Source organism: Hermetia illucens, chromosome 4 (assembly GCF_905115235.1).
Source record: "Hermetia illucens chromosome 4, iHerIll2.2.curated.20191125, whole genome shotgun sequence".
Lineage (NCBI taxonomy): Eukaryota > Metazoa > Arthropoda > Insecta > Diptera > Stratiomyidae > Hermetia > Hermetia illucens.
The window spans coordinates 171023479-171035734 of record NC_051852.1 but is presented as its reverse complement, the minus strand read 5'-3'; the positions used below and the strand labels follow the sequence as shown (position 1 = coordinate 171035734).

Here is a 12256-nt window from a genome sequence, read left to right as displayed (position 1 = left end):
AATCTAGGAAGCTCTTTGGCCGCCAGAAGAAGCCTCCTGCAGTGGAGTGGTGGCTCTTGGTCCAAAGCGAAGACCTGATGTAAGTGGGTGCTTCCCGTCAGTCCCAAGCATCCTCTCAAGATACAAGTAGATATACATATACAGTGAGTCCGAGTATTTATGCAGGCTCAGATGAGAAACGGGAGCGAAACAGGCAGGAAGATTTTTCAAAAAGTCATGACATACTTAAACAGGCTGCTTGCATGATAAATTTTCTAACGCACCGCTCCAGTCAACTGCTTTAAGAAAATTATTCAGAACCTGGAAATCTGCCTCATGGAAGTTGAATCTGGGAACCTTCCGAGGCGGCATTTGTTGGATCGATTAACATACGAGAATTCACTTGCAAAGATTGGTCTGAACATCGAAGTCGATGGTAAACGACCAAACGGCAGACCTAAACAACGGTGGCTTGATACGGTGGATGGGGATTTGAAAGCCTCGAGATTGCACCCAGATCAGGCATTCGATAGAGCCAAATGGCGAAGCCGATCACGACGAGCCGACCCCGCTTGTGAACGGGACAAAGGCTGAAGAAAAAGAAGATTAGTAGAATGATAAAGTCATGAAATAGCGGATGGGTTGGACAATCGCGCTGATTTCTAATATTGAGAAGTAGATTCCCAGATGGCACGGCGACATTAACAAAATGATACAATGTCTGACGAGGATTGATGAAAAAAGCGACTACGCTGATGGTGTTTAAAAGAATATCCGATTAAGGTCGGGTGATTCCCCCTCTAGTCCGAATAAGGTCAGTATAAGCTGGCAAAACATAGAGAGTGTGATGAGGTCAGAGATAAGTAGACATAATAATCTACAATCAATGCGTGCTTGCACCGTCTCTGTCGCTAGAAGTAATTTATATTCGGCATATGTCGATATTTCGCGAAAATTCTTGAGAGATCAGCCGAACGCAGCAGACGTCTTTGGACAGCAGCAGAGTGGTAAAAGTTTTTGAGAATTGCTAATTACAAATTTATTTTCTTTTTTCAGGAGTGGTTATCTTTTAGGTACCCTTTAGTGATAAGCGTGGATAGTGTTAAGTTTTTGTGGGTAGAAAATATTTTCAGCAGAAATCGTTATGGAGACGAGGGCCCAGAAAGCCCCAGAGGTCCGATTACTATCGGACCAATCCCAAGAAAAACTAATCGCCAGTCTGCAACGCAGTCTGGATGAAATTAATAAACAGCTAGCCGCTGCGAAAATTGAGATAGAGGAGCAGCGGAAGCAGAACGAGGGTCTGACAGCCCTCATTAAAAGCTTGCAGGAGTCAATAGACCTGCAAAACAGGGAGAAAAAAGAAAACCGCAAGCGTTTGCGCATCGAGAGTCCACAAGTGTCGGACTCGGAAAGTAACTCGTCATCGGAAGAGGAAATGTCCACCGACAACACGGACAACACCGCGGCCGAGGAGGAGGAAGATGTAGACTTTCCACCTCTGCCGCCACCGAAACCAGTGCCAACTCTTCCGCCCACTTTTTTTAAAAAAACCGTAGTGAAGTCACCGGAAAAGCCAAAGCCTTCAGGACAAAAAAGTCCTAAGGCTAAAGAAGCCGAAAAGGGCACGGTACCCGTGATTCTAAGGCAGCCATCAAAATGGCCAGCCATTGAGAAAGAGTTGCGGAAAAGGAAAATTATTATCCTTCACGCGAGGAGGATTCACCTGGGAGTGAGAATAACTCCAGAGCAACCGAGCGACCACCGGAAGATCACTAAATTCTTTAGAGAAAGTGGAATTCAATTCCACACATATCTTCTCCCAGAAGAGAAGAACATAAACATCATAATCCGGGGGCTCGAGGGAATAGCGCCCGAAGATGTAAAGGAAGACCTTGAGGATCAGGGCTTCCATCCTATAGAGTGCTTCTTCATAAAAATGAAGAACGGGCCCTCCAGACTACTAAAGGTGTTAATGCCGAAAAACGAAACCGGCATATACAATGTCAAATCGATCTGCCACCTGATCGTGAAAATCGAGTCCCAAAAACCGAGGACTTGCCAATCGCAGTGCCATAACTGTCAGCAGTTTGGACACTCTGCGAACAACTGTTTCGCTGACGCACGTTGCGTTAAATGCGAAGGATCGCATCACTTTTCCAAATGCGAGAGGAAGCAGGAGCAGAAGGCAACCTGCACCAACTGCAAAGGAGATCATCCAGCCAGCTACGGCGGATGTCCAAAAAACCCTAAAAACATTAAAAAAACCTTCGCCCAGATGGCGAAATCCAATTCTTCTCCACAGGTACCACAGGTAACACAACCAATCAACAAACCGACAGGAAAAACTCCAACAGCTCCAAAAACTCCCTCTTCCTCAGCGAACCCGAAGCCTGTGCAAATGGATCAAGTGCTGAGCAGCATGCAAGCACAGATACAAAACATGATGGAGTCAATGATGACTAAAATGATCCAAAACCTGTTTAGCTCTCAGCTCCCTCTAGGCAACCCAACTAAGATCCACCATGGTAAGCATTAAGCTTAACATTATCTCATGGAACGCAAATTCCGTAAAAGGAAAAATGGGAGAATTGAAAGAATTCCTTTACGAGGCAGAAGTAGATATACTACTCATCCAGGAAACGTTCCTCAAACCAACAGACCCACTTAAAGTACCCAACTACGACATATATAGAAACGGCCGACTTACTGGCCGTGGAGAAGGAACCGCAGTCCTCATTAAGAGAAGCATCGAGCATCACCGCCTGGAAACACCACTCATTACTGGAATGGAAGCTACAGTCATCGAGGCAAGGACAGGACCAGCTGATATAAAAATTATATCAGCCTACCGTCCACCATCAGCAGATAATTTTTCAGAGGACCTTCAACTGCTACTCAACGAGGACAAACCGACTTTTCTCGCCGGGGATCTGAACGCGCGTCATCGAGACTGGGGAGCAACCCGAAACACCAAAGCGGGGAGAGAACTGCTCGCTTTCCTAAACGGAAACGAAGCAACTATTCACGCACCAGAGGAACCAACACATTATGGACGCAGCACAACCGGCACCATAATCGATGTGGCTATTACAAAGAATTACAGCAACCACATCACAATCAACGTGTTGGACGACCTCTCGTCGGACCACAAACCGGTGTTATTTTCAATATACAACTTATATATTGAAAATCCGCCGAAAATGATAAAAACAACCAACTGGGACACCTACAGCCATATTCTAAGACAATACACCACAACCTCAAAACTAGAAACTTCGGAGCAGGTAGAGATAGAGATTCAAAACCTAACCGTCCAACTAACTTCAGCCAAGCAGAAGAGCTCAACGGAGACAGAAGTAAACGACCAACATTACTTCCGGCTCCCAAGAAATATTAAAGATAGAATAAGGGAGAGAAATCGCATCAGAAAAAGAGGAAGAATGACAGGAGATCCCAATCTGAAAAGAGAAGCGAATCGGCTCACTAACGTTATCAGAGATGACATTGACCGATTCAGAAACGAACAGTGGGAATACTTTCTCCAAAATCTAGAGCCGGGAAGCAACAACTTCTGGCGGCTCAGCAAATATTTTAAAAGAGGCTCGAGAAGGCAAATGCCTACAATTCATGGTTCCAATGGCCTTGAATTTTATAAAGAGGGAAAGGCCGAAGCGTTCGCGGACTCACTCGAACTCCAGTTCAGGGAGAACACCGCATCGGACGACGAATCTGAAGAAGAGTACGAGTCAGAAACAGAGACACAAGATGACTCCACACGAAGAGAAGACTGGGAACTGCAACCAGATCAGGTAGAAGTCCAAACCATCATTCATGGACTAAGCAGCAAAAAAGCCCCAGGATGGGATATGCTTACAAACGAATGCATCAAGAATGCACCGAATAACATCGCCGAATCAATCACCGCAGTAATAAATGCAGTACTCCGTCTCAGAACATATCCAAAAGCATGGAAAAAATCCATCATCATCCTTCTGCCGAAGCCGGGAAAGAACCCAACCTTCCCACAGAACTGGAGACCCATCAGCCTACTTCCAACAATTGGAAAAATTGCAGAAAGGGTAATACGGAGCAGACTGCAGGATCAACTCAACGAGCTCAACATCATCCCAGAGGAACAATACGGATTCCAACGAGATCATTCATGCGAGCTTCAACTGGCCAGAGTAGTCCAGCACATTCGCAGTGGTTTGAACAAGCGGAAATCGATCGGACTAATAATGTTCGATATATCGAAAGCTTTCGATAAAGTCTGGCACGCAGGGCTCGTAGCCAAACTAAAGAAATTTAAAATATCTGATTCTATGATAAGACTGATCCAATCATTTATTGCAGATCGAAGTTTTAGGGTGGCACTGGAGGGGCACCAATCAACGGAAAAAAGAATAGAGGCAGGAGTACCCCAAGGATCGCCGCTTTCCCCGCTGTTATACACAGTATTCACGGCAGACATTCCAAGACAATTTAACCGCTTCACAGGGATCTCCTTATTCGCGGACGACACATGCCTCTTCCACACATCGAAACAGGCACGCCTCATCACTAGCAATCTTCAGAAGGCAACCAACACAATGTTGGAATACTTCAAAAAGTGGAAGATAAAAATAAACCCGGAGAAGACCCAGGCAATCTTCATCACAAGAAAGAGAGAACAGAAACCGGGAAAAATCCAAATCGAAAATCAGCCCATCGATTGGAAACCAACCGCGAAATATTTAGGACTGACTTTCGACAGCAGACTAAATTGGAGAAAACACATAAAGTTGAAAAGAGATGCATGCACAGGTACGCTGAAATCCCTTTACCCCTTAACTAGATCTAAGAATCTAAACATTAAGAATCGACTTTTAATTTATAAACAATTAATTCGCCCATCTCTGCTATACGGGAGCAGTATTTTTTACCAAACATGTAAGACATATAAAAAACAACTGCAAATATGTCAGAATATAGCTGTAAGAAAAATTTTCAATGTCCCGCATTATATAAGAAACCTAGATATACATAGCGATCTAAGATTAGAAACCATAGATAAGTATATTAAAGATAAAGCCCTGAAATTATTCCAAAAAATTGATTCCCACAAGAATAAAACTTTAAATATCTTAAAAACAGAAAAACAGAAAAAAGAAACTTATCCTAGCTTAAGAGCATTAGTATTGTAAGAATGTATAGTATTTTAAGGTAATTAGTATTATAAAGTAGTATTGTTAATATTGTTAGTTAAGATAAAATTAGTTAAGTTAAAGTTAGTTAAGATAAAATTATTATTATTATTAGTATTGTAAGTAATTTATAACTAGTATAAGATAAAAAAGAGGAACGATAACCAACCAGAGTAAAGATGGACAACAATGTCCACAGCGAAAAGGGGAGCAAAGGTGTCGAACACCAGCTCCAGATTCATCACAGTTCCAAGCAGGTATTTCGGGAACAACTTGCTCCCTACTTTTAATACACCTGGCACTGAAGAAGAGAACAAGTTGTTCCCGAAATATCGATATATGCCGAATACAAATTACTTCAAGCGATGGAGTCTTCGTTGAGTTTTAATTAATAAAAAGAGAAATGGTGATCGGTATCTCATATAAAGCGAATTATATAACTGGCATACCCATATGACTCCCAAGCTTAATCCCTCTCACAAATTAGTAGTAGCAGTTATATTCCCACATTCACTTACAGTCTCTGATTTATTTAAATATGTCTCTGGGGATTAACCGCCTAATAAACAGTGAGATTTGTTTACAATGCTTGTTGGTCTTATCAATAATGCTAAGCAGTATTAAATAGACTTCAAATAATGGGTCAAGTATATTAATTAGTGAGAAGCAACGAATATGGCCATCAATTAAGGTCATTTAACAAAAGTGCATGTGAAAATAAAACAAATTATTGTATGAGCCTTAACACCCAATAAGATAATACTGATATAGCATTTAATTGCTTATAATAAATAAGCAACCCTGCTGAACCAAAATCCAACAGACCCCCGTATAAACGAACTGAATAAGTCAACTTTTTGAAAATAAGGGCAGAATTCCGAAATCTTATGTAGAAGGACAGACTCGCGTAGAAAGCGGTGGTATTCTTCCCTAACTCCCAATTTTATAGCACCAACCCAAATAATTCTCAAATAACAGGGTTATTCCCAGTAAGACATTTCCACAAAACCCAGCTATCTTATACCAGATTATCAAAGCATTCAAAAACTATGTTAATTGATCGGAATCAAGACATTGTCAATCCACGCATGATGCAGGAAAATGGGTGCTTACGGGTATTGCCAAAAAAAACTCCAAAAATATCCAACAAAATAAACCAGAGCTCCGGATCTCTTGTAACCTCATTAACCTGAGAATAGATAAGCCATATGTAGACAATACACGCGAACCTGCTTTATATTCAGTGGAGCTGGGGACATGTCCAACTAGTCCATATGCTGAATGAATAATCAATTGAAATTGTACTGATTCAACAAATAAACAAGTCGGGAAACTGGAAGCTGGGCGCTTCAGGTATGAAAGGTTTTGTTTGCTTCTTCTGTGAGTATATTTGAGTGTAAAACTATCCCATTTGAACGTAGCCATGCCTGGGCACCATATAGAGGCAGCTTCATTATTTTTTTCAGATTTTTCAGTTGGGTACTTTCTGAGAATGGGTCCGTTAAAAAAATCATCACTTTCGACCCCTCCCACTCCCCGCCTTTCTAATAAATCTCAAAACTAAGACTGACTTCGAAAAGTATTAATCGAGCTATTTGATACCCCACATGACTATATTCGGTGAAAAAAATTTTTACACCTCCCTTTTACATGTATGGAGACTCCCCCTAAATCTCAACGTAGAAGGATGTCACTCACTGCATGTCTGGGGGTCCACAATTCCCAACTTCTCACCAAATTTCGTGCTAATCGGTATAGCCGTTTCTGAGAAAAGTGCTTGTGACGGACAGACACATGTCTGGGGGTCCACAGTTCCTACCTTCTCACCAAATTTCGTGCTAATCGGTATAGCCGTTTCTGAGAAAAGTGCTTGTGACGGACAAACAGACAGACGGATAATAGAAGCTTTCGCGCAGATGGACATAGTTTTGGCTAAGGAAAGTGCTGTAAACACCTTCCAGAAAGGGGGGTCAGGCTCAGTTGTAGACCTGACCTTTGTCGGCCCTTCGCTGATGAGTGGTATATCCTGGTGCGTCAGAGAAACCTACACCCACAGCGATCACCAGGCAATCTTCTTTGAGACATGTGCAAAATCTTTGAATGAGCAGACCTTCATAGAATTGTGGCTAGATCAACCTAATAAAGCAGGCGCCTCCACGGAAAGAGCCGTCCATTTGGCTCAATGCATCGCCAAAGCATGTGACGCATCCATGCCTAGGAGTAGCTCATTCCCCCGTAGAAGACCAAACTACTGGTGGAATGCTGAACTGACCGGTCTTCGACCAGCCTGCCACCGAGCCAGAAGAGCGGTAGGTAGAGTCGATCAGGGGCAGAAAGAGTGCGCCTATAAGGCAGCCCACAAAACTCTCAAGCTCGCCGTCCAGCGTAGCAAGAGAAAATGCTTTAAGGAGCTCTGCTCAGAAACGGACATAAATCCGTGGGGGGAGAGCTTATGGAATCGTGATGGGACGATTCAGAGGCCGTCCATCTCCGCAGATCACGTGTCCCACCCTCTTGCTGAAAATCATCCAGGGGTTATTCCCCCAGCAAGAGGAGAGCACCGACACACACAAACCACCTCTGAATGTGACGGCAATCCCGCCAGTCACCAGAGACGAGCTGCTGGAGATCTGCGGTAGAATAGCTAACAATAAAGCGCCGGTCCTGGATGGAGTACCGAATAAGGCCCTTAAGCTTGCCATGAAATCCAGGCCGGATAGGTTCGCTGAGTTGTTTGAAGCGTGCATGACCGAAGGAATATTTCCAGCAGCATGGAAGCGACAGAAGTTAGTACTTCTGCCTAAGCCTGGTAAACCTCCAGGTGAACCATCGTTATACCGACCCACATGTCTTTTGGACACGATGGGGAATATCTTAGAGTGGGTAATCTATAATAGATTACTCCCGGTTGTTGAGATCCAAGGCGGCCTTTCAGATCAGCAGTATGGGTTCCGAAAAGTCAGATCAACCATTGATGCCATCAAATTGGTTACTGGCTTGGCCGAAGATACAATCCACGGAAAGGGTGGTATCAGCAAATATTGCGTGGGAGTAACCCTGGACGTGAAAAATGCATTCAATTCGGCAAATTGGAATCTAATACGCAATTCCCTAGCGAAGGTTGGTATTCCCACCTATCTCGCTGCTATCGTCGATAGTTACTTAACTGAAAGGAGGCTCTTGTATGACACCGATAATAAACCCCAGGAGTACGTTGTTTCCGCGGGTGTCCCGCAGGGCTCCGTATTGGGCCCACTACTGTGGAATATCATGTACAACGATGTACTTAATCTTCCCCTTCAGGAGGAAGCCACAGTGATGGGTTACCCTGATGACATAGCACTGGTTGTTGTCGCAAAACATCTCGAAGATGGTGAGTTATACTCAAGCGAGGAAATCAGTGCTGTCAAATGCTGGTTAGAGAGCTCTGGTCTGACGCTTACGGAGGGAAAAACAAAAGCGGTCCTCATCACGAAGCGTCGGAAGAGAAATTACGCCTGTGTTAGAATCGGGAATCATATCATCACTTCCAAACCGACCATCAAATACTTGGGGGTAGAGATAGACAGGAAGCTCAGCTATAAGCAACACGTACAGTATGTTTGTGATAAATCATCCACTGCTAGTATGGCCCTGGCGAGGATGATGCCGAACGTGGGAGGGTCACGGCATACCTCTAGGTTGCTTATAGCCAGGGTGGTGACCCCAATCATGCTCTATGGGACCCCAGTTTGGAGCGAGGCATAGCGGAGGTCAGTTAACACTAGCAAACTGAATGCAGTCTACAGGAGGACAGCCCTGAGGGTATGCTATGCCTTCAGGACTGTCTCAGATGATGCAACATTCGTCATCTCTGGAATGATGCCGATTGACATTTTGGCAGATGAGATGGCGAATATATACCATGTGAAGCCAATCTCTCCCTTATTGCAGACGAAGAACGATGAGAGGGAGAGATCCATAAATAGATGGCAAGAGCGGTGGGAACGCTCAGGGAAGGGTCAGTGGGCTCACAGGCTCATTCCTACCATCAAGGAGTGGTTGGAGAGGCGACACGGTAAGATTAATTATAATCTCACCCAGTTTCTCACGGGACATGGAGGATATCTCCAATACCTTCACAGGTTTAAATTGGAGACCTCACCCGACTGGTCAAATTGTGATGGAGTCCCAGAGGACCCAGAGCATGTATTCTTCCACTATCCGAGATCTGTGGAAGAAAGGAGGAATCTAGAGGAGACGCTAGGAGAGGTGCTGATACCAGAAAATCTGGTGCCTAAAATGCTAGCACATCAAGAGAATTGGGATGCGGTCAACTCCATGGTCGCATCTATTCAAGATAAATTGCGAAAGGCAGAGGAAAGGAGAAAAGCGCGGTCACGTGCGCCGCGTATAGAAGAAATGGGATTAAGCTGGAGTGAGCTGACTCCGCCCCGTGATGTAATACCTTATGGTGGTTCCGCGGAGCAAGGAGGAAGTCTGGGATGGTTTTAGTAGGTAAAAATCCCACACGCTGGTGTGTCCAGACCAGTGTCTTTTGAAGATTTCCACCTCCTCAAAAAAAACAGACAGACAGACGGACAGACAGACATTGGAGGTAGATATTGAACCGATTTTAATAAGGTTTTGTTTTGCAAACAAAACCTTAAAAAGTACTGTTTTGAATTCAAAAATCAGACTGGTGCAATAAAACGGTTGCATTTGAATAATTTGGCAAAATATTGTCCCATGAAGTTTAGCTTTTGGGATTTTCAGATACTGTTTTATGGTCTGGTTTTTGTGAATCATTTCTCAAAATATGTCGTTTATGAAAAGAAAGAATTAAAATCATCTCATTTTTCCAAAGAATCTTCTTTTCAATTTCAAATCTGCATTTTTATTGATGAATTATTATTTTTTTTTTTTTTTATTTGGACCCACACGAAATAGCGAGGCGACAATACAAACAATATTTATGCATTATTTGTCGAACCACCCATCAATGAACGAAAAAAGTTGGTTATTGCCTAAATCCATAGTCAATCCTTTTTGGTCGCTTACTCATTCTCATATCCGGAACAGATGCGGACGAGAGTAATGCGGAAACAAGTTCGCTCATCGTTTTGAATATCTACAAACAATACTATGAAAATTATAATATATTCCTGACTTAATGAGGCAAATATCAAGTGTAAACGTAAACAGATAAAAATATGATCGTGCTCTACGTCACAGTTTCCATTGTTGGGATAAAAAACTCTAATTTCCGCGTTTCAGCCAATCGAATAAATCAAGTGTAAAAACCCAACGACCATAAATAAACTTCCTGGTGCATATCAAGCAAGAAGCGATCAAAATCGTGTGAAAAAAGGCTAATTAGTTGACCTTAACTCGAGATTGCTCAGTGGATGATGATAGCACACGAAACGTGCTAATTTTATAAGTCACTAAACCCGATCTGATCCGCGCATCTACTCATCAGACTGCGCAAATCAGCCTCCCATTCACTGTTGCAGTTTCAGCCTCACGCCCGGGAGGTGAAAGTTCAGATCTGCCTGCAATCTCTTGAATTGCAACTTTAGTATCAGATACTAGATACACCTCTCCACGTTACAGACCCAGCACAAGAGGTACCCGAAGAAGTGTTCTAGATCTTAGTACGTACCTGATGGAACTACGTGGGAGACATCCGCTTGGCACCTGTTGATAGCCAAAACTGCGAGGACACAAATCAAGGCGACTTTGACAAACATTTCGAATTAACACAAAAACTTCTTGAACACTCGAAACAGAATCAGTTGCAGGCGCTGCTGATTTCAGAATATCTTTTCTTCACAGACGTTAAAATCTCCGTCGAGTAGGAACTAACTATGACTAACCGACTGATAGGGCTTTTAATACTTCTGCAGTATGCTCGTCCGCCGGCCAGAATAGAGGTGCTGGTTGCGGAACCCGAAGGCGGTGGGAGTAAAGAAATACTAGTTTGACCAGCTCCCACTTTCTTAAGATAGAGAATTCGCTAGTGGCTAGGAATACTCCCCAGAATTGGTTAGCGTCATCGATTCCATGCTGACTATGATGTGAGGCTGACAATTGCGATTATAATACTTGAACTCGACGACGTGGTTATCTTATTGCTTTTCAACTAGTTTTGAAGTTTATACTGCGATTGATGCAAAGTTCGAAACCACGAATGATGTAGGTAGCGCCATTAATTAGTATAGCAATGCTAATTAGCGTGAATTCCCAATCAACATGGATGTTGGTTCTCCAAACTATAAAATATTTTATTCACAACCCTCTTTTCTTGTTGGATGATTTATAATTGAATTTTATATCCCCCTCTCATGTTTGGACGCCTAATCTCAGAGACAACCTACTTAACAGTGCCCAAAACTACTCCGTTTGCAAAGCTAATGATATCAAATTTTATTACCAAATATCAACAGACAGTTTTTTTTTTCACCTGAAAACTAAATTCGCACGCATTATCGTTGTCAGTTTCTGATGATGTATTTCATCGGCTTCCATAACTTTCGAGAAACCTACAATCCTTCTCTATTTAAAAACCTTCGTACAACTTACTTATTACTTTTTTTTTTCCGAGTTATCACTATCTCGGCAAATGCCGGATTGTACCTTTTTTTTTTTGCGTACACGGAGGTGGAAAATCTTAGAAAAACACGTCCGCCGCCCGAACGACGGAACAACAGCAGGCGCGTGTGGGATTCACACCCACTAAAAACCACCCCCGGTCTCTCCAGCCCCAGCCCCGCGGGACCACCATTGAGGTATTACTTCGCGGGGTAGGTTTGCTCTTAGGCACTCATCCTTCTCCTATTTGCAGCTTTCCTCCTTCTTTGTTCTTTCAGCAACTCCTCCTGCATTTGGATGATTGCATAGCTAACCGCAAGCCACTTCTCCTCGGACTCCAGCATCTCAGTAACCAAGCTCTCCGGGGTCCCGCTCCTGCCCAGCACCTGGTTTAAACTCCTTCTCTCCATCGCAAATCGTGGGCAGTGAAACATCACATGCTCTGGATCCTCCGGTATGCCATCGCATCTGGGACAGTTCGGAAAATCATCCAACCCAAAGCGGTGCAGATACTGCCT

The 12256-nt window shown here is 43.4% G+C and overlaps 1 protein-coding gene across 2 annotated transcripts in view; it reads right to left on the bottom strand.

Moving 5' to 3' along the window:
• LOC119655516 (invertebrate-type lysozyme 3-like) overlaps positions 1-11083 on the bottom strand; it is a 53611-nt gene extending 42528 nt beyond the window's left edge. Inside the window, exon 1 of one of the 2 annotated variants that reach the window (XM_038061424.1) lies at positions 10810-11083. In XM_038061424.1, the coding sequence (XP_037917352.1) occupies positions 10810-10897 (88 nt within the window). In that variant the 5' untranslated portion in view covers positions 10898-11083. The remainder of the gene's footprint in view (positions 1-10809) is intronic. The other variant, XM_038061425.1, reaches the window with a different exon arrangement.
• Positions 11084-12256: the final 1173 nt, after the last annotated feature.